At 33.7% G+C, this 21,229-nt stretch overlaps 1 protein-coding gene across 1 annotated transcript in view; it reads right to left on the reverse strand.

Annotated features, from left to right (window-relative positions):
* KCNH5 (potassium voltage-gated channel subfamily H member 5) overlaps positions 1-21,229 on the reverse strand; it is a 345,928-nt gene that overhangs the window by 106,674 nt on the left and 218,025 nt on the right. Inside the window, exon 8 of the mRNA XM_061182660.1 lies at positions 13,717-13,916. Within this exon, the coding sequence (XP_061038643.1) occupies positions 13,717-13,916 (200 nt within the window). The remainder of the gene's footprint in view (positions 1-13,716; positions 13,917-21,229) is intronic.

Here is a 21,229-nt window from a genome sequence, read left to right on the forward strand (position 1 = left end):
AAGACAGCCTCTTCAATAAGTGGTGCTGGGAAAACTAGACAGGTACATGTAAAAGTATGAAATTAGAACACTCCCTGACACCATAAACAAAAATAAACTCAAAATGGATTAAAGACCTAATTGTAACGCCAGACACTATCAAACTCTTAGAGGAAAACATAGGCAGAACACTCTATGACATAAATCACAGCAAGATCCTTTTTGACCCAGGTCCTAGAGAAATGGAAATAAAAACACAAATAAAGAAATGGGGCTTAATGAAATTTAAAAGCTTTTGCACAGCAAAGGAAACCATAAACAAGACCAAAAGACAACCCTCAGAATGGGAGAAAATATTTGCAAATGAAGCAACTGACAAAGGATCAATCTCCAAGATTTACAAGCAGCTCATGCAGCTCAATATCAGAAAAACAAATAACCCAATCCAAAAATGGGCAGAAGACCTAAATAGATATTTCTCCAAAGAAGATATACAGATTGCCAACAGACACATGAAAGAATGCTCAACATCATTAATCATTAGAGAAATGCAAATCAAAACTACAATGAGGTATCATCTCACACCGGTCAGAATGGCCATCATCAAAAAATCTAGAAACAATAAATGCTGGAGAGGGTGTGGAGACAAGGGAACCCTCTTGCACTGTTGGTGGGAATGTAAATTGATACAGCCACTATGGAGAACAGTATGGAGGTTCCTTAAAAAACTAAAAATAGAACTACCATACGACCCAGCAATCCCACTACTGGGCATATACCCTGAGAAAACCATAATTCAAAAAGAGTCATGTACCAAAATGTTCATTGCAGCTCTATTGACAATAGCCAGGACATGGAAGCAACCTACGTGTCCATCATCGGATGAATGGATAAAGAAGATGTGGCACATATATACAATGGAGTATTACTCAGCCTTAAAAAGAAATGAAATGGAGGTATTTGTAGTGAGGTGGATGGAGTTAGAGTCTGTCATACAGAGTGAAGTAAGTCAGAAAGAGAAAAACAAATTCAGTATGCTAACACATATATATGGAATCTAAGGAAAAAAAAAAAAGGTCATGAAAAACCTAGTGGCAAGACAGGAATAAAGACACAGACCTACTAGAGAATGGACTTGAGGATATGGGAAGGGGGAGGGGTAAGATGTGACAGGGTGAGAGAGTGGCATGGACATATATACACTACCAAATGTAAAATAGATAGCTAGTGGGAAGCAGCTGCATAGTACAGGGAGATCAGCTCGGTGCTTTGTGACCACCTAGAGGGGTGGGATATGGAGGGTGGGAGGGAGGGAGATGCAAGAGGGAAGAGATATGGGAACATATGTATATGTATAACTGATTCACTTTGTTATAAAGCAGAAACTAACACACCATTGTAAAGCAATTATACTCCAATAAAGATGTTTTAAAAAAATAAAAAATAAAAATAAATAAATAAATGTAGGAGTTTCTCAAAACTCTTTTCTCTTTCCTAGCTATAATATCATTTTGAGTGATCACAGCTAAGTCTTCAAGGCCTTTTATATATTAATGGCTTCCAAATGTATATGTCCTTATGAACCCCAGAATTATATCCATTGATAAAAGAAAAATTTATTGATCATCTAACATGTACCAATCACTATTCTAAGTGCAAATTACTCAGCAATGAACAAAAGAGGCAAAACTCCTTGCCTGCATGAAATGTTTATTCTAATAGTGGCACATTTAACAAATAAAGAAATGAACTATATATATAAAATACTTCAAGTTGTGATAAGTTCTGTGAAGAAAATTAAATTGTGGAAGTTACCTAAGGACTTTAAGTGTAGAGATGCTGCAATTTTAAATAGGATAGAAATCTGACAATCTGACTAGAGATGTAGTAATCTTAAGCAGAGGTCAGCAAACTAGGACCTGAGGGGCAAATCTGGACTTCCACTTGTGTTTGTATGGCCAGTAAGCTAAGAATGGCTTTTACATTTTTAAATGATTGGGGGAAAAAAGGAAAATAATATTTTATGACATGTAAAAATATACAAAATTCAAATTAATGTAACTATAAATAAGCTTTCATTGGGACCAAACAGTGTTCATTATTTACATGTTGTCTATGGCTCTTTTCATGCTACAATGACAAAGTTAAGTAGTTGAAACCAACACCACATGGCCCACAAAGTCTAGACTATGTACTTTCTGGTCCTTTACACAAAAAGTTTGCTGATCCCTGATCTTAATCAATATACTCTATTGCTTGCAAACAAAAGATTTGCATGACAAAGTCCTATTTGGATTCAATGCCAGAAGAAAATATATTAGTCTTTAGGCAAGTGTGTTTGCTTCCTTTAATAGACAACATTTCTCTTTTTAATTTAGCTGCCAAGAAAATCAAAAGCTCAATATGACCAAATTCAGTAAAAATGACACTCCAGGTGGCTAGACACCTCTATTGTATTTAATTCTTTCGTATGTATATGTGGAAGTGTATATGCATGTCTGTTGTACTGTCTTGTTTTATATTGATTTTAATTTTATGAGAAGTCCATAATTTTGTGTGAAAGTCAACACAAATATGAACAAACATAAGAATAAATATTTGATATACTATTTTAAGAGGTTATCCTTAAAATTATAATAACCAAACTGCCTTTCTCTATTATGGATTTGGAATTAAAGTATTAAACAAGTGCATGTCTAAATTCATGAGGAGGTGTAGTCCTCCTTGTGAAGAAAATATTTTCCTAATTTATGTAATATATAATATTCTCTTTAAGGAAAACATGTAATATCATTTGAAAGGCTTTTCTCAAGATTCTTAAATAATTGTGCAGGAAAGCACAAGTTTCAGTCAACTGGAAAATTTACCTCTGTGAAATAACTCATGCTTGACACTAACATTCTTATGCATCATTGCCAATAGAGAACAGAGGTATATTAAGATTAAGTGATATCAGGTCTCACGTTTTATTAGTGAGAAAGTAAAGGTCATGGAATTAAGATTTGAGTTTTTCTCTCAGTTCTTTTGAATCTTCTATAATGTACTTTAAAACTAAGGATCAAAAAGGAAAAATTAGACTGCTTAGCGTTTTTTGTTTGCTTGTTTGTTTTGTTTTTGAATATTTTGGTTTTTCTTACCTTTGAACATTTTACAATAGCTCTCAAAAAGCCACAGAAATGAAACTCTTCCTCTGTAAGTTTGTAGGGAGATTTATTACAAGAACTTTCTTAGAACCAATTAAAGATAAATTTATTATCAATAATATTAGTACTAGTACTAGTACTAGTACTAGTACTCCACCAAATTTTGATTACAGAATCAGGCCTTTTTCTTGTAACAGGTGTCCTATATAAGTAATAAGTTTGATGGTAGGACCACTATTGATACATTCATTCTGTAATTTCTTATAGTGGTACTGTATGTTTGTGGCAAGCTACATTCCTGTGAGTGGTGGGATTATGGGTGATTTATCATAGTTTCTTCTTTGCCTAGCTCTAATTTCTTATTTTATATAAGTCGTGTATCTCTATTAAATAAACATTTTGGGGGGAAAATGGTTAGAAAAATATTTTTCTTCTAACATTTATTCATCCTTGGTAGAAACGATGAAAACAGAATGTGTAAAGTATGCTCTGGTCATGAATGTATTCTCTGATACTTGTCCACAAAGGCAGCAGACCCATTTCTAAACAAATATGTGCTGATTAGCTTATTCAGGATTAGGGAACCAGTGGAGTTCATAAGTCCCCGTATGTGCTGTTATTGGTTTTAGAGTAAGATTTTCAGCCGATATGAATACTCAGTTCAAATTATTCCATAGCACATAGAATGTAGAGTCTATGTATAGTTAATTAATGATTTAAGTAGCTAATGGACTAACTAGACCTTTGCTTTTTCTCCTTTCTTTTGTTTTCCATCTTCAGACCAGTTACTTGAGGATTAGCATATAGGTAATTTGAGTTCTGTTATAAAATATGTGAAGTTTCATTTTCTAACAAGCTTTTCTGTTCAAATTTTATTGCTTTCTCCATTGCCATCTTAAACCTACATCCTCCAACCTTAACTAGATCCACTCCCTCTTCTATTATTTTTAAATCTTCCATAGCTCCCTGTATTATATTTCAAGCATCATCACAATTTGGAATCATACATTTAACTCTGGTTGTTTAAGTCTTTCCTCTCACATTAAACTCATAGGAACACAAGAGCAGGGACTATGTATACTTTTATTTACCACTCCATAGCAATTACTACAATATCCTACAAAACCATGTTTCCCTTTTTTTCCCCCCTTGTGAAACCACGGTTTCAAGGTATAATTGATTTACAACATTATATTAGTTTCAGGTGTACAACATAGTGATTCAAAATTTTTATAGATTATACTCCATTTAAAGTTATTATACATAGTAGTTTGTACCTCTTAATCCCTTACTCCTATCTTTCCCCTCCCCCTTCTCTCTTCCCATGGGTAACAACTAGTTTCCTCTCTATATCTGTTTCTTTTTTTTTATATTCATTCATTTGTTTTATTTTTTAGATTACACATATAAAGTGATAACATACAGTACTTGTCTCTCTGACTTATTTCACTAAGTGTAATATCCTCCAGGTCCCCCCGTTGTTGCAAAAGGCAAAATTTCATTCTTTTTTATGGCTGAGTAGTATTCCTCTGTGTGTGTGTGTGTGTGTGTGTGTGTGTGTGTGTGTGTGTGTGTGTGTGGCATATCATCTTTATCCATTCACTTGTTGATGGACACTTAGATTACTTCCATATCTTGGCTATTGTAAGTAATGCTGCTATAAACACTGGGGTGCATGTATCTTTACAAATTAGTGCTTTTTGTTTTCTTTGGATATGTACCCAAGAGTGGAATTGCTAGATCATATGGTAGTTCTATGTTTTGTTTACTGAGGAACCTCCAAACTATTTTCCATAGTGTCTGTACAAATTTGCATTCCCAACAACAGTGTCCAAGGGTTCCCTTTTCTCTACAGCCTCACTAACATTTGTTATTTCTGGTCTTTTTGATGATAGCCATTCTGATGGGTGTGAGGTGATATCTCATTGCTGTTTTGATTTGACTTTCATTTGTTGGGAAGTTTGTTTTTTTATTACTGATGCAATTTCATTACTGGTAATTTGTTCATATTTGCTATTTCTTCCTTGTTCAGTCTTGGGAGATTTATATTTCTAGGAAAATATCCATTTCCTCTAAGTTGTCCATTTTATTGGCATATAACTGTTTATAGTATCTCTTATGATCCTTTGTATTTCTTTGTTGTTGATTGTAACTACTTCTTTATTTCTGATTTTATTGATTCAGGCTCTCTTGCTTTTTTTCTTGATGTGTCTGGCTAAAGGTTTATCAATTTTGTTTATCTTTTCAAAGAACCAGCTCTTACTTTCATTTATCTTTCTATATTTTTTCAGTCTCTATTCATTTGTTTCTGCTCTCATCTTTATGACTTCTTTCCTTCTACTAACTTTGGGTTTTGTTTGTTCTTCTTTTTCTTGTCCCTTGAGGTATAAGTTTAGGTTGCTTATTCAAGAGTTTTCTTATCTCCTGAGATAGCCTTGTATAAACTTCCCTTTTAGAACAGCTTTTGCTGCATCCCATAGATTTTAGATTGCTGTGTTTTCATTTTAATTTGACTCCAGGTATTTTTTTATTTCTTCTTTGAATTCTACAATGATCCACTGGTTGTTTAGTAGCATACTGTTCAGCCTACAAGGGTTTGTGGTCTTTTTGCAATTTTTTTCTTGTAGTTGATTTCTAGTCTCATAGCATTATCAAGCATCAGAAAAGATGTTTGATATGATTTCAATTTTAAATTTACTGAGACTTGTTTTGTAGCCTGTCATATGATCTATCTTGAAATGTAAAACCGTGTTTCCCTTTGATCTGGATGCAAATTTTAAAAGATGGCTACTTTCCTTTTTATAAATTCTACCATAGTATAGATCCTTCCTTAATTGACGTCTTCTATGTCTTAGAGATACTGCAGCAGAAATTAGGGAAATGAAGACTTCCACAAGAAAGTTTGAGATATAAAGAAATGAGAAAGAATGCTAATATAAGAAAAGAAGAGAATGTCTAAAGGTCTCAAGACAGATCAAGACTCATAAGAAGCAAACTTTAGAGAAAGTTGCTAGATTGCATAGCAATGTACCTCTCTCTTTGACTCCAGGACCGTGCCCAGGAGGAGGGCATGAAGCAGCATCTCAGGCAGTTGGCAGTGAACAACTAGAGGAATTTCTTTCTTACATAACAATTATTTAGTTTCTTTTAATGTATTTACTCTATTTGCTCCACCTTCTCATTGCCTTCTGCTGTGCCAGACAGGGATGACCATTGGTTATTTAGCACTACTAGTGAAGGAGCTAAAAGTAGCTTTTAGTACTTCATAGAATATAAATGACCAAAATAAAAAACAATCAGCCTGAGCCAAAAAATAGGCATCTTTTAGTCATTACCATAAACACTAGGAAAGAGATGGGAAAGTGGATGGAGAGTAGAAAGCCATAAGGTTCTGGAAAAAAAATTAAAAATAACAAACACAGTCAAATAATATCAACAACAACAGAAATCACAGATGTGGAAAAATCTTTTTTTTAAGTTTATTTTATGAAATCCAACCATCTGTATAATCCTACCTTTATCTAGCAAACTGCAAAAGTTGAAGGAAGCACTATGATCTCATTCAAAAATAGTTATTTCAATAGCCATTTCTACAGATTTACTGTAGTAAAGTTAGAGTTTAAAAATGGATCAATCAAGGCAGCTTAGTACAAAATAATAGGTTGGTCACAAACACCTACTCATACTATAACACCATCTGCAACATGTAGATTCATTCATGATTTAATTTTTTCACCAAAATCCAAAATATATTTCTTTATTTGTGCTCAATGTATATGTATATAGAAATATTTTATTCATTCAAATTACCCTCCAATTGAGGTTCTATTTTCATCTATATTTAAAGACAAAAGTTAAAAATTTTTTTTAATTAAAAAAATTTAAAAATCAAAAATTTTTTTTTAATTTAAAAAAAATTAAAAATTAAAAAAAATAAAGACAACAGTATGCACTGAATACCAAGCAAAGACTAAGGTAAAAATGACGCCAGGCATGACCTAGTTTTTATAGTTTATGGTTAGTAAAGGAGGAAATCAATTGATTGTAACCACAATAAACTAAGTTATTTGATAACACTTACTATTGCTTATCTTATGCAGGCACTTTTCATACTCTAGACAACTAAGTAAGGTGGGTGGTGGTATCTCCATTGTAGATGTGAACACAGAGCATGGAAACCAATCCTCATGGTCAAGATAAAGCCAGGCTACTGAGCAAGCCATCCATGGCCCTACATGGACAACTCTTTCTCATTCCTGGACTATAGCTATCAAATGACTCTGTAGTCCCTTCCTCAGAGGCTAGTGACAGAGTGGTGAGAAAATGAAATACAAACTAGCCCACTCTAACGCACTAAAGTAATTTCAACATGGTACATAAAAATAATGCGCTTAATATTATTCCTAGAGAAAGGTTTGAGCCACTCAGGTTTTAGCCTAAGTTATACAGTGTCTCCCTATCCTTACTAGAGAAAAATAATACTGCTTACTACCCGACACACAAAAAGCTTACTAGTAATTTTATTAGCTAACAATAATATAAAGCTGGCATTGGAGTACTCTTAAACCATGCCAAAAGCCATGACACACCAAATATAATTTGATGTTTCAAATTTCTATCACAGAAAATATTAAAGTTCCTATCTACTTATAATGTTTCTAATAAACCCTTGAGTGTTATTTTATTTAACTTCTGATCCATGAAAGGAAAAATATAATTGAGGTTTCAGATAAAGTCTACCTTTTCAGTTAATGCCTGCAGGTCAGCTAGAAAAGAGAAATGTCAATAATAAGTCTGAATGCTTACCCTGTAATTTTTCACTAGGTAACAACTGAGAAGCACATGTGGACATGACAATAGTTAAATTCCCTTGCCATGTATAGGTATAGATATAAAAGGTCACAGTTTTCAGATATTTGGGCCACGGTGCTTTCACACAACAGGCTAAAATATCGTTTCCTATAATAATAAACTAGCCATAGTCTCTCTTGCCCAACAAGCAGTTTATTTAAAGACCACAGGAAAAACATGCCAATTGTCCAATGGGCCTGGGCTGGCTTAGCCCCAACAGGGATGCTGAGTCCTCATAACTTTTTTAAGATGGTATTTGTTCTGCTACCTTGGAAAAACCAGTTAGTTTCATGTGTAAAACTACAGTACTTAGATGTACTAATAAAAAATTGTTGGGAAATAATTATTGAACCATTACTGAATTTTATTCTATAATTTTTAATACAGGATCTCTTGAATATATGTTTCTTAATTGTAAAAAGGTTATGATATGTAATATTACTCTAAATCATTCAGATACAGCTGTTATGTAATTTCAGTGTCAGGACCTGCAAGTTCATTTTGGACGATGTTCTGTCTGTATCCTTTACCCGCAGGGACTTAATTTCCTCCTGAAGCAGATAGATCACTGCATCTTTAAATACTTCAAATAGTTCAGGTGACCTGTCATACCTCTCCCCAAAGTCTTCAATTAGCCAAACTAAATATTCATATTTCCTTTAACTATTCATCTTATAACAAGATTCCCAGAACTTTATGTCATCATGATTATCTTCTAGTAAGTGTGCTGCCATTTGATAATATTTCTTTTAAAATATCCAGCTGATCGCTGAACATAATATTTCATCTATGATCTGAATAACATGGACTGTATTGGGATGCTTAGTACCTCTCTTGATCCGGAGACAAAAGTCCTATTAATGCATCTTAAGACCAATTCAGTTTTGTTTTACTATCTTCACATGTATATACTTACATGGCATATTTAACTGGGGGGAGCTCTTCTTGGAAGGCTAGTGCTTTCACTCTTGGGTTCAGCTGTACATTGCTATAAAAACTTCTTGAAGCATTTAAATAATTTAAATATTGAACCAAGATAATGACACCATGAATATATAAGAACGTATCCCCATTTTTCACATTTAGGAATACAAAGAAATATTTAGACAGGCTTTCCTAAATTAAAAAAATATGTTTGTATAAAAGTAAACTGATTAAAAGAAAGTTACTTTAATTCATAGAAAAAAATATATATTGCCTACTATATTTGGAAGAAGTAAAGTGCTCCTGTTACAAATCTGGTTTAAAAATAATCCAAGATTTTAAAATATTCAAAATCAATTTCTTTATATTCTAAAGGCATAATTCTGCCTGAATGTTTTGCATAATTCTGCCAGAACTTTTCATATAATGGGATCTGCCTACTGATAACTTTATGCTTATTATAAAACCCATGAAACAAGAAATGAAGACCAAAGAGCTTTTTCTACTGAGTTTCTTCAAAGAACATGTTAGAAAAAAAAATGTTAGACAGTGGAAAATAAAAAACATTAAGGTTTTAAACTTCATTCTACAAAACAAGCTGAAAATGATTCCAGTATTATGAGAAATATGTGGTCTACACAACATGCTACAAGTTATATATTTTTTCATACAGTCCTAAAGCTGAAAATAAAGTCCCCAGCCATTTACTTTATTTGAATTATTTCTCAGTAAAATCATTTCAAACTGTAGGATAGATTTTTCGAGCTTTAACTATCATCCTTTCTATTTTTTTCCCATAATCTGCTCTTTCCCTTTTAAATCCTCACTCATTCCACCCATTTCTCTTGTCTTTTAACTGCACAGAATGTTAGCAAGTAGCAAAGCCCAGAGGATGGATTTTGATTATTAAATTAGAAAAGAATCTAAAGCAACTATAGTAATTAGTAGTCAATAAAATACTTTGAACCAAATCAAATTAATCTAGGTACTGTTTTATATTTTTAAATTGCCTAAGGCAAACTTTCATGATAAAAATGCTACAATCTCCACATCAGTAGTGATTTTAATGCCACAATTTGTATTAGAGAAAGCATTATTCACAAAAGACAAGTTAAGACTGAATTAAATCACAGTGATTAATTTGCTTGTGGGTTAAAGCTGAATTCAAAATATCTATAAAACTAAGTATGTGGAAGAGACAGAATGAAATCTCAGTAATTGGGGCAAACGTTTTCTCTAATTAGCTGAAATGCATCATTAAATTCTATTGCACCAACAGCTGAAAAAAAATAGCTGTTTTAGAACTAACAAGAGAAGCGTTAGAACAAAGACATTTCATTTCCCACATTATATTTTGATCTTTTTCAGTACATACTCAAAGTTAAATTTGATAACAACCACCATTGATAAAATATTCGAAAGAAACAATCAACAAAATGTAAGATAAGAAACATATAGTAAGACAAATATTTCACTTATTGAAGAACAGCAAGTCTAATAGAGGTCTCTAATATCAAATATGGTATAACTGTTAAAAATCAGATGCTGTTTACTGAAGCTATCCTCAAGTAAATCCACACTTCTAAGATTATGACTACAATTACAGGATTTATGTGATTACTGTCATCGAACTTTCATTTTCTTTTTTCTACCCTTGCATTTTAACAGGCTCAACCAATGTCACTCTTATTATCAAAAGTAAAGATGAATATAAAATAGATAGTTAGATACACAGATGGATGGATGGATGAGATAAATAAGATAAAAAAAGAGATAGAGATGAGAGATAAGAGAGAGAAAGAAGATAGAAAGCTTTATTATGAAAGCCATATAAGCTCATTGGCTGCTGTGCTGAGAATAACCTATACAGGGACGGGGTGGATGCACAGACCAATCACTTGGCTACAGAATAACCCAGGTAGGACATGATGGTGACTTGAACCAGCTGATTGCAATGGAGGTGGTGAGAAATGGAGGTGGAGCCAATAGGATTTGGGGGAAGTTTCAATGTGGAAGCTTTGTCCTAAGCAACTGAGGTGTGGAGTTTCCATTAACTGCATTGAGGAAGAATGTCAGTAGAGCAGGTTTATGGGAGATGATTAGGAGTTCAGTTCTGGACAACTTCATTGGATATGAGTAGGCAGTTGAATAGGAGAATCTGTGGTTCAGGGAGTAGGTCCAGGATGAGTATGTATACTAGGGTGGTGTTAGCATGTATTATTACAGTCATGAGATTGTATGATATCACTGAAGGAGAGATTCTAGACAGAAAAGGGAAGAGGCATAAGGACTGAAGTCTAGAATATCCCCAAATTTAGGATATTATCTTGGTAAAACTGTTTTCAAGAAGCACCCTACCAAGTTACACACCGACCAGAATAATATGATAGTGTCAGTCACTATAGCCTTTGCTAAGATTAGGCATTATATTTGACAGTCTCTTGTTCTTTCAATATTTATTCATTACAAGTGAAAATAAGACTTCTTGTATATTTATTAGTAATTTTTACTTTTGTCTTCTATAAATTATCTATGCATTCAGCTCATTTTCCCCATGTATTCTAATTCTTCTTATTGATCTGTAAAATCACTTTACATATTAAGGTAATTAACCTTTCACCTGTGATATTTGTTGCAGATGCTTTATCTCATTTTTGTTTCCATAGCTTTTGGTGTGAGAGGTTTTACATATTCTAGCCAAATTTATTTATCACTTAATTTGTTATGTACTCCATTGCATTAATACATACAAAGACTTTTGTATGTGCCACGGTTCTTTAAATCTGCTCTTCCTACTAGTCAAACACTACTCTAAAGATTTCCCATTTAGTTAGAAGGCACATCCATGATTTTCTCTTATCCAAAAGTCAATTCATTTTAATATTTTTACTTATTTCTTTAAAAATCTTTTTATGTGAATTAAAATTTTATTTCACCTTTAATATTAACCTCCCCATTTTTTTTCCTATTATTCCCTTGTCCATGGATATTCTACCAATCAGAAGTACATTTCTGTGACAACAAATGAACAGCAAACAACCAAAAAAAATGTCAGTAATAACTACATGGTGGGTGCACTTCCGTAAACACCCGATGCCAGTATATTACACCCTAACTGCATCATGAAGCAGACAGTTGAGCAGGTACTAGAAGGGAAGCTTGTGAGAATCTATTGGTTCCATTCCCGAACTAACCCAGCATCTGGGAACTTAGAGAAGGGAACTCAAAAATCTGCCATGTACGAGATCTGTGGCATAGGCTCTGGGCCAGGTACTTTTCTAATATAAAGGGCTATTATTCCATCAGTTTACTGATGTTATCTGTCAACTACCATGAGACCCCACTGAATTTTCTGGAAAGAAAAGCCTCTGACTGAGATAGTGATTGACAAGGTAGATGGTTGCGTCTTTAGCTCAGTTTCATTGAATGTGGACCTCAGAGAACATCCTGCTTCTAGCGATTTAAACACTGACTCTTACGTGCACCCTTCAGGAAGATCCTGTTCCTTCTTTGGATTCCCTCCCTACTAACCTTATATCAGTTCAGGTACACATTAATCAAATTCCACAGGTATGCAGTTTGTCCATTTCCCCTCTGTGGTCACACATTCCACTTTAAGGGGCCATTTAACTGCATCTTGTAAATGTCAAAAGAAGAGCAAATCTCACCCTCTTTCATAACTCTTCCACATAGCTAGCCTCCAGTATCTCACTTGCACTCTCTCTGAAGGCTTCCCTCCCTCAGCTCTTACCCTCAAGTCCGTTCCCTTCATCCCCCCTCAATCCTCTGCTCCTAACACCTGCTCTGGCTTACAACTTCCTACTTGTTTCATGAAATTCCCCTAACTAAACCTCTACTTTGTTCATTGGCTCTTTCCCTTTGACATTGAAAGGTGCTTGTTGAGCAGGTCTGAAAGAAAAACTACAAGTCAACCTCATATGATTAAAAAATATAAAATTTGTGGGAAATGGCAAGGAAGGTTATGTGCTATCTGATTATCATATGTCAAAAATCAGTACCTAAAAATAAAGCCTTCGCTGATACTTATAAAGTGACATAGCTTAAGATCAGTTTTCTCTAAAAGTCTTATCATTGTCATTCCCTATATTGGATGTGAATCAGCTGGGTGTAGGAAGTGAGAATTTATTTGATTTTGTTTAACATGGGGAGGACTTTGGTTTCTTCTTTGCCCCTAATATGAGCTAGATGGGAAAAATTTAAAGTGGTTGCATGAAAAGACAAGCAAGAAATTAGATATGACAGGTGGATTGCAAGGGTCATATCCATTTCATAGATTTGTGTAGGGAAAAAGGGAAAACAAAGAATTATAAGTTGCATTATAGAACATGTGATAGAGAGAAGAGAAATTTAAGTAGAGGGTAGAATAGAAGACATATAATCTTTTAGTTATAAGCAAGGAAGTTTCTTTCTCAATTTTAAATGGGCAAAATGTCAAAAGAGAAATCAAGAATAAAATCTAGCAAAAGAAATGGCAGCACAGTTAGCATTTTAGAGGAATGTGACAAATTACTCTGAGTGGTAATGAGAATGTTTTGAGGAAATGAAGTAATTAGCTGTTTTCAGGAACCACAATTCCTAAATTGAGTTTGATGACTAGTACTAATTGATGATTAATGGTTGAACATTTTCCACCTTCCAAGCACTAAATAATATGATTGACTGATATGTCACTTATGAAATACAGAGTAACATTTATAAAGCAATTATACAAGTAATATGTGAGTGGGAAAGCTATGGGCATCTGAAGATCCTATTGAAATAGAAAATAAATAACAAGAACAATAATAATAACCCATACCTTTTCTGTGTCAATGCCTTTTGACATAGACCACGTTGAGACAATATAATCCATGACTCGTTCACTAAGGCCTTTGGGGACCTGATAGAGTTTCAGAAAATCCCGTACATTATTCAGCATCTCATGGTACCGGTTGGTGTTGGCATACATTTGCTGGAAAATTGTGGTAACATTTCCAAAAATAGTTGCATAAAGAAGAGCTGAAAGAGAAGAAATGATGAAAATAAATCAAATACCCCAAGTGAAAAAAAAATGATGTTAATATTGGTGAAACCAATGAATCACTTGACAGAGATGCCTTTATAAACTTTTCGGCATATTCATGGTAACCCCTGAGAAGAGTGCCCAGAATTTGGTGTTCACTCAGTAAGTGTTATCTTTAGTATGATAAACATGATTTTATGAGTGAGCACTACTCTAGTCATTGTGGTAAAACATGAGAGTGGTTGATAGATTTCATGAAGAATTAGATGATCCAAGGTTATGATTTGCCTAAGACATTCTTAGCCATATGACTAAAGTTATCCTCCAGCCCCGTCCTCCTGAATGAAGCCTAATCAATTTAAATTTTCGAGAGATTGATGATCCAGTTTAGAAATGTATGCTCTGTCTCACTGCTTGCTTCGTCCAGGTTTTGGATTACTTCCCTGCTTATCAATATTTTTGACAGAACATCAGAAATATAGGAAGGGAAGACAAATCAAAGTGTTCCATTTCTAGAAGATTCTGGAGAGAAACAGGGTTGGAATTAACAGTTAAAATGAAACTTTGGGAGTGCCTGAAAATTCTAGTTATTAAATTTATGTCAGTAACCCAGTATCATAAGGCTTTTTTATTTCATTATTTTAATTAAGAATAAAGTCAATTTGCAAACCAATGTTATTCATCTACAGTGGCTAGGAAAGGAATAGGGTTTTTTTTTTTTAGACAATCATATGTATTTTTTTATTTTTTTATTTATGTATTTATTTATGGCTGTGTTGGGTCTTCGTTTCTGTGCGAGGGCTTTCTCTAGTTGTGGCAAGTGGGGGCCACTCTTCCTAGCGGTGCGCGGGCCTCTCACTATCGCGGCCTCTCTTGTTGCGGAGCACAGGCTCCAGACGCGCAGGCTCAGTAATTGTGGCTCACGGGTCCAGTTGCTCCGTGGCATGTGGGATCTTCCCAGACCAGGGCTCGAACCTGTGTCCCCTGCATTGGCAGGCAGATTCTCAACCACTGCACCACCAGGGAAGCCCAGGAATAGGGTTTTTTAATGCCCCTGACTGCTACTCCCTCCCTCAACCGATAATTTACCAACCCTTCTCTCTCCAGATCTGGTCAGGTTATTAATGTTGACCTGATCTTGAAAAAGCTTTTAAAAGCAATTGAGTTCAGCCCCAGATCAACACACCTTCAATCACACACCACTCCCAGCCTATCTTGTCCCTTTGATTTTACTCCTTTGTTTAACAGTAAGCTCTTTTGAAAAGAGGGCAGTATTTTATTCCCCTCAATATTCAGTAAACACAATGTTTAGTAACCACATTCATTCCATAAGCATTTCACAAATAAGTGGAATATCAGACAGTGATCACTTCCATTCTTGTTCCTCTAAGCATTTGAAAAATTACTCGTCTAAACAAAAAGTATGGACTGTTTCATTTCACAGTTTCATCAACCAAATCCCACTTGATGGAAGTAGTATAACAACAAGCCAGTGAAGCAACTTAAGATCTTCAATCTATTTTCAGAAAATCATTTGTTTTTTAAATAACAGTTGCTCTTTGAGTACAACAAATTATAATTTCACAATAGGAAGCTATGATTTTACAAGCATTTACTCAGTTTTTTTTTTTTTTGGTTTTTTGGGGGGGTTTTTGGCTGTTATTTAGGGATTTTGATGCCTGTGAAGAACAATTTTTAAGATAGATGATATTTTGTTAGAACTGAGTAGGAAGAATATAGTGCTGACATTTCCCATCTGGGTCTTTAAATCTTTGTTTATATTTAAAAACAACAAAAAAGTAGAGGTAATCACAGACTTAACATTCTATTCCATCATTGTTGGCATTAAGAAAGACGAACACAGAAATAATGTGAACAAACTAATGGTAGAAGAATCATGCAACAAATGGAATTTTGCATTTCCTGAAAAGAGACATAAAGAGGATTTATGTTTTTAAAATAATGAGCTTTTTAGAGGTTAATGAAATAATGCTACAATCATGTTTTTGAATAGATAGCCCCCAGCTATTTTAAGTTGTCAGTAAATACCACAGAACTATTATTTTGACACGTTCAACTCATTTGGCTCCCTAAGATGCCTGTAATATGTTATATTTGCCAAAGTGTCTTACTACTGCCTTTTTGCTTAACAAATTACCACACATTTCATCTTTGGGGGTACATTAAATATGCATACATTCTAGTCATATGAAAAGCTTAAGTACTAAAATATGAATAAAACTGCCAATGTATTTAACATTTTCAGCATTAATAAATGAAGAATACAATCAACATCCCATTAAGTTTGGTATATTACAAGGATATTTTCTGCCTCCAACTTTCATGTGAGTGTGGTGTCCTGCACTGGGTAGGACTAATCAAGGTCACAATTTAAGGTAAGACATTCAATTATATATATAATTATATGTATATAAGTATATATACAAATATGTAACATACACATAATTATATATACATATATAGCATATACATAATTATAGATATATAATTTTTTACCTTGAAATGTTAAAAAAAATCATGCAGAAAGTTCATATACCCACATGTACCCACATGTAGCTCTCTCAATTATGACGTCTTACAGAACTATAGTAATTTTTTTTTAGAGTAATTTATCAAAACCAGGCAATTGACAATGGCAAAATACAATTAACCAGACTATAGACATTATATTTCAGCATTTTTTTACATGCAGTCATTTTTTTGTTGTACAGCTTTATAAAATTTTATCACATGTACAGATCCATGTAATATATGTATATTTTAAAAAAGAGAAACCACTCTTCCTTAAAAATATTTTCCACATTTAGGACTAGTACACATTTCATAAAATATAGTGACAGCAAGCATGATATTCCATAGTAAGCAACAATACTGCTTCCCACCACAGTCTGTGTTCCCAGGATAAATGGATACATCTTTAATGAGAGTGACCCTGGGACATGACACACGATAATGAAAGAAATTGATCTTAGTAGAAACTACCTCTATGCTGCTAACTCCCAAAGTAATACCTATCCCCTGAAGTACAGACACACAAGCCTTCTTGGATGTCTCACTGCCATTCAAATCTAACAAGTCCAAAAGAGAACTCTTATTTTACACCACCTTCTCTTCAACAACCAAATGCACTTTTCATCTCATTAAATTGTTAAGCCACACCTAGTTGCTCAGAACAAAACCAAAGCGTCATTCTTCAATTCATTCTTTGATTCATTTCTTACATCTACTCTATCAACAATTCCTATTGGCTCTACCTTCAAAATAGAGCCTCAGTACAATCCCTTCACACTACCTCTACCAGCATTCTTGCATCCTTTAAGAGTATATGTTTTTCCACTTACTAGCTATCTGTCTTTGGGCCAGTTACTAAATCTCTCTAGGATTCTATTATTTCCTCTCTTACAACTTTACAGTTACTTTAGAATCTTTACAAAGGAGTTGTGCTGAACGATATAACATATAAATCAGTATTTAAAAAGTCCAGTAGGGAGTAAGTATCCATGAAATGTTATGTATGTATCATCATCGTCGTCATCAACATCATCATCATCATGGAAATAGCTCCCAAACAATTAATTTTTCACTCAGCAGAAAGAATATCCCCTTCCTTCAATACAACCCTCTACCCGCTTACTATGCCTGTGTTCTTAATCTTATTTATCACTACTTTAATTTACATTACACATTTATTTATTTGCTTGTTGATATCTATCTTCCCTATCAGAAATGCAAAATCTGTAAGTACAGGTTTGGGTCTTGTCCTTTTTGTTCACTGCTGTATTTCCAGAACACAGACCAGTTCCTGGAACATAATAGGTATTCAGATATTTTTTCCAGTAAGTTCACACACTAAAAACCTAGGAAACATTTTTTCAGAAACATCCTTTTTTTCAAGTCAAACTTCACTACTGGCGATACAAAAACATAGAAGGAATACACACTATTAATGCACGTGAGAGAATAAAATATTTAGAAGCTAAGGTGACACATACCTTGGCCATGTTAAGATAATAAATAAATTAAGAAGGCCTATTGTCATTCATCAAACATGAATGCTCATGCTTGGCCTGGCAAGTTTTGCAGAGTACTATTATAGAATTTTACCCTTTGAATGGGATGCCATAGACATAATTTGCCTACTTTACTAGGAATAATTAGAATAATCTGTTAAAATTTGATAAGCCTTTTATATGCTCTCCTGTAGCCTTTTAAGCTTAAGACAACTTAAGACAAGCTAATTTTATAAGCTTATCACATTTAATGAATTTATAATTCTGGCATATACACTAGTAAATGTCTTATCTAAAAAGTCTTATATTTTTCTTTTTCACCACAAGGGGATTATTTTAAAGATAATTATGTTAGATTAAAGAAGACTACAAATTCTCTGACACCCCTTCCATTGACAGGCAGTGTCTATATTCCTTTCCCTTGAATCTAGGCACACTCTATAACTATTTTACTAATAGACTACGGTAACTATAATCATATGCCAATATCTGGGCCCAAGCCTTAAGAAACTAGAAACTTCCAATTCCTCACTGTTAGAACACCTGCTCTTAGAATCTAGCTTCCGTGTTGTGAGGAACCCCATTCTTCTAGAAAGTTCCACATGGAGAAGAATTAAGGCCCCTGGTCAATAGTCTTGGCTGAGCTCCCAGCTAAGCACTGGCCTTAGGCTGAACAATTTAAAATATTGATATAAGAAGACATTTCTGGTAACACTTAAGGCTGTGCAGGTGGTTCAACCATCACTTCCCTTTCTATTTATATTCATATTTAATAAGAAAAGTTAAGATAGGAAGGAAAATGTCCTATCAATCTATGATTGTATGTGCAGCACACAGCTTGACAACATCAGCTTACCAGCCATGTATGTGGCTGAGCCAACTAAGAAGTGAATTTTTCAGACCCATTCAAGCCATCCCAGCTGATAACACATGGAACAAAAAGTCATGCCTTCCTAGACCTGCATAAGTTACAGATTCATGAGTGAAATAAATGGCTGTTCTTGTTTTAAGCCACTAATTTTGATTAGTTATGCAACTTTAATATTCTAATAAGTAGTTTTATTAATAGCCTAATAAAACAGATTGATTCTCAACTGATTAGAAAACCTGGGAGAGGAGGGTAACGAGCTCCTTACGATGCACATCAGAGCCTAATAGCATATTTAGAAAATTTTTTTTAACATTTAATACATTTTAGTACTTAAAAACACCTATTATTTTCATAACATATACATTAAAGTCATGAATGAATGTTTAATGTTCTCAAAGAGACAAAGGTTAAAAGATTGAATAATGCCATATAGCTAAGCACAGATTCCACTATTCATTCATGTATCAATTAATTCAGTAGATATTTATTGAACACTTATTACATGCAGCCACTACAATATTCACTAAGGATTCAACATGATCCCTGTTCTCAAATAGTATTCACTACTTCTTACAGAAAGGTATTAATCTTTATTTTTTATCAGGGCCCTTAATTTTATTTATTTTTTAAATTTTTATTGGAGTATAGTTGATTTACAATGCTGTGTTAGTTTCAGGTGTACAGCAAAGTGAATCAGTTATACATATACATATATCCACTCTTTTTTAGATTATTTTGCCATGTAAGCCATTACAGAGTATTGAGTAGAGTTCCCTGTGCTATACAGTAGGTCCTTATTAGTTATCTATTTAATATATGGTAGTGTGTATATGTCAATCCCATCTCCCAATTTATCCCTCCCTCCCATTACCCCTGGTAACCATAAGTTTGTTTTCTACATCTGTAACTCTATTTCTGTTTTGTAGATAAGTTAATTTGTACACTTTTTTTTAGATTCCACATATAAGCAATATCATATGATATTTGTCTTTCTCTGTCTGACTTATTTCACTCAGCATGAAAACCTCTAGATCCATCCATGTTGCTGCAAATGGCATTATTCTTTAATTCTCCCAACTCACATGCTTTGGAAGGAGGCTAATGATCATTTCCTTTCCATAGTTTACAAAAATTCACAAATAAACTTATAGCCATTCCAAGTATATAAACTAAATATAGTTTATTTCTCAGGGTTAAACAATTTGCAGAGTCAAACAAAATCTTTGTTTAGCTAATTAATTGTAACTCTGCCTCCACTCTTATAAGTTGCTCAGGATAACAGATCAGATGATGATATCCAGTTCTCTGAATGAACTGTGTTCTCCAGTCACTTCATTTTGTTTGCTCCTTAGGTCAAGCTGCAGCCATTCATCTTCTTATTAATGATTTATATTTTTTAGACTTTTTGTGCCTGTTCAAGTTGACATCCAACATTTACTTCTCCTAGTTATCTTTCTTTTATAAATCTTGGCAAGTAATAATTGGCCTTAGACTAAGCAATTTAAAATATTGATATGAGAATGCATTTCTGGTAACCATTAAAGCCACATAGGTGGTTCATCCATCATTTCCATTTCTATTTCTATTCACTAAAGTCCACCTTTAATAATGATATTTAAGACATGGAAGGAGAATATTCCACCAATGTATGATTTTATATGTCTCACACAGCCTGCTAAAACACTTGAAATCACTCCAGTTGGCCTTAGAACAAAGTGAAGAAGCTGATCATCAGATCTCCAATTTCAAAGTTTTATTCTCCTTCCAGCTGTCTCATAATGGCTCCTGGTTTCCCTGGATGCTCTTTTGCAATTACCCATATATGTAAGCTGCCTCTAGGCATCCACTTATGAAACAGATATTTTCTCTTTCCCAGTCTTCACTTAATCCATGCCCCATTTCATCTAGTACCTGAACCATGCCAACTATTTTGTTAGAAATTAGTCTCATTAATTACTTTATATTAAGTGTTAAATATTGAAAACTATTTAATACAATATCCCTCTTAGGGACGTTGGAATTTTGAAGGAGGAATTCCACATGATACAATGAGTTGATTGAATCATTACTTGAATTAACTCTCAACTAGTAAGATAAGTTGATACACAGAAGGGACCATTTTTTAAATTTATCAAAATTATAGCATAGTATTGGACACATTTCAACTGTTTACAGCTAATCCCATTATTATCATAAAAACTGACTACATCAAAATAGTTTCAATAATTATATGGCAATGACTATTATTTTTTATTGAAGTGTAGTTGATTTACAATACTATATTTGTTTCAGGTGTACAGCATAGTGATTTAGTATTTTTATAGATTATACTCCATTAAAAGTTATTACAAAATAATGGCTTTAATTCCCTGTGCTGTATAATACTCATCTATTTTATACATAGTAG

The sequence above is a fragment of the Eubalaena glacialis genome, chromosome 2, assembly GCF_028564815.1.
Source record: "Eubalaena glacialis isolate mEubGla1 chromosome 2, mEubGla1.1.hap2.+ XY, whole genome shotgun sequence".
In the NCBI taxonomy this organism is placed as follows: domain Eukaryota; kingdom Metazoa; phylum Chordata; class Mammalia; order Artiodactyla; family Balaenidae; genus Eubalaena; species Eubalaena glacialis.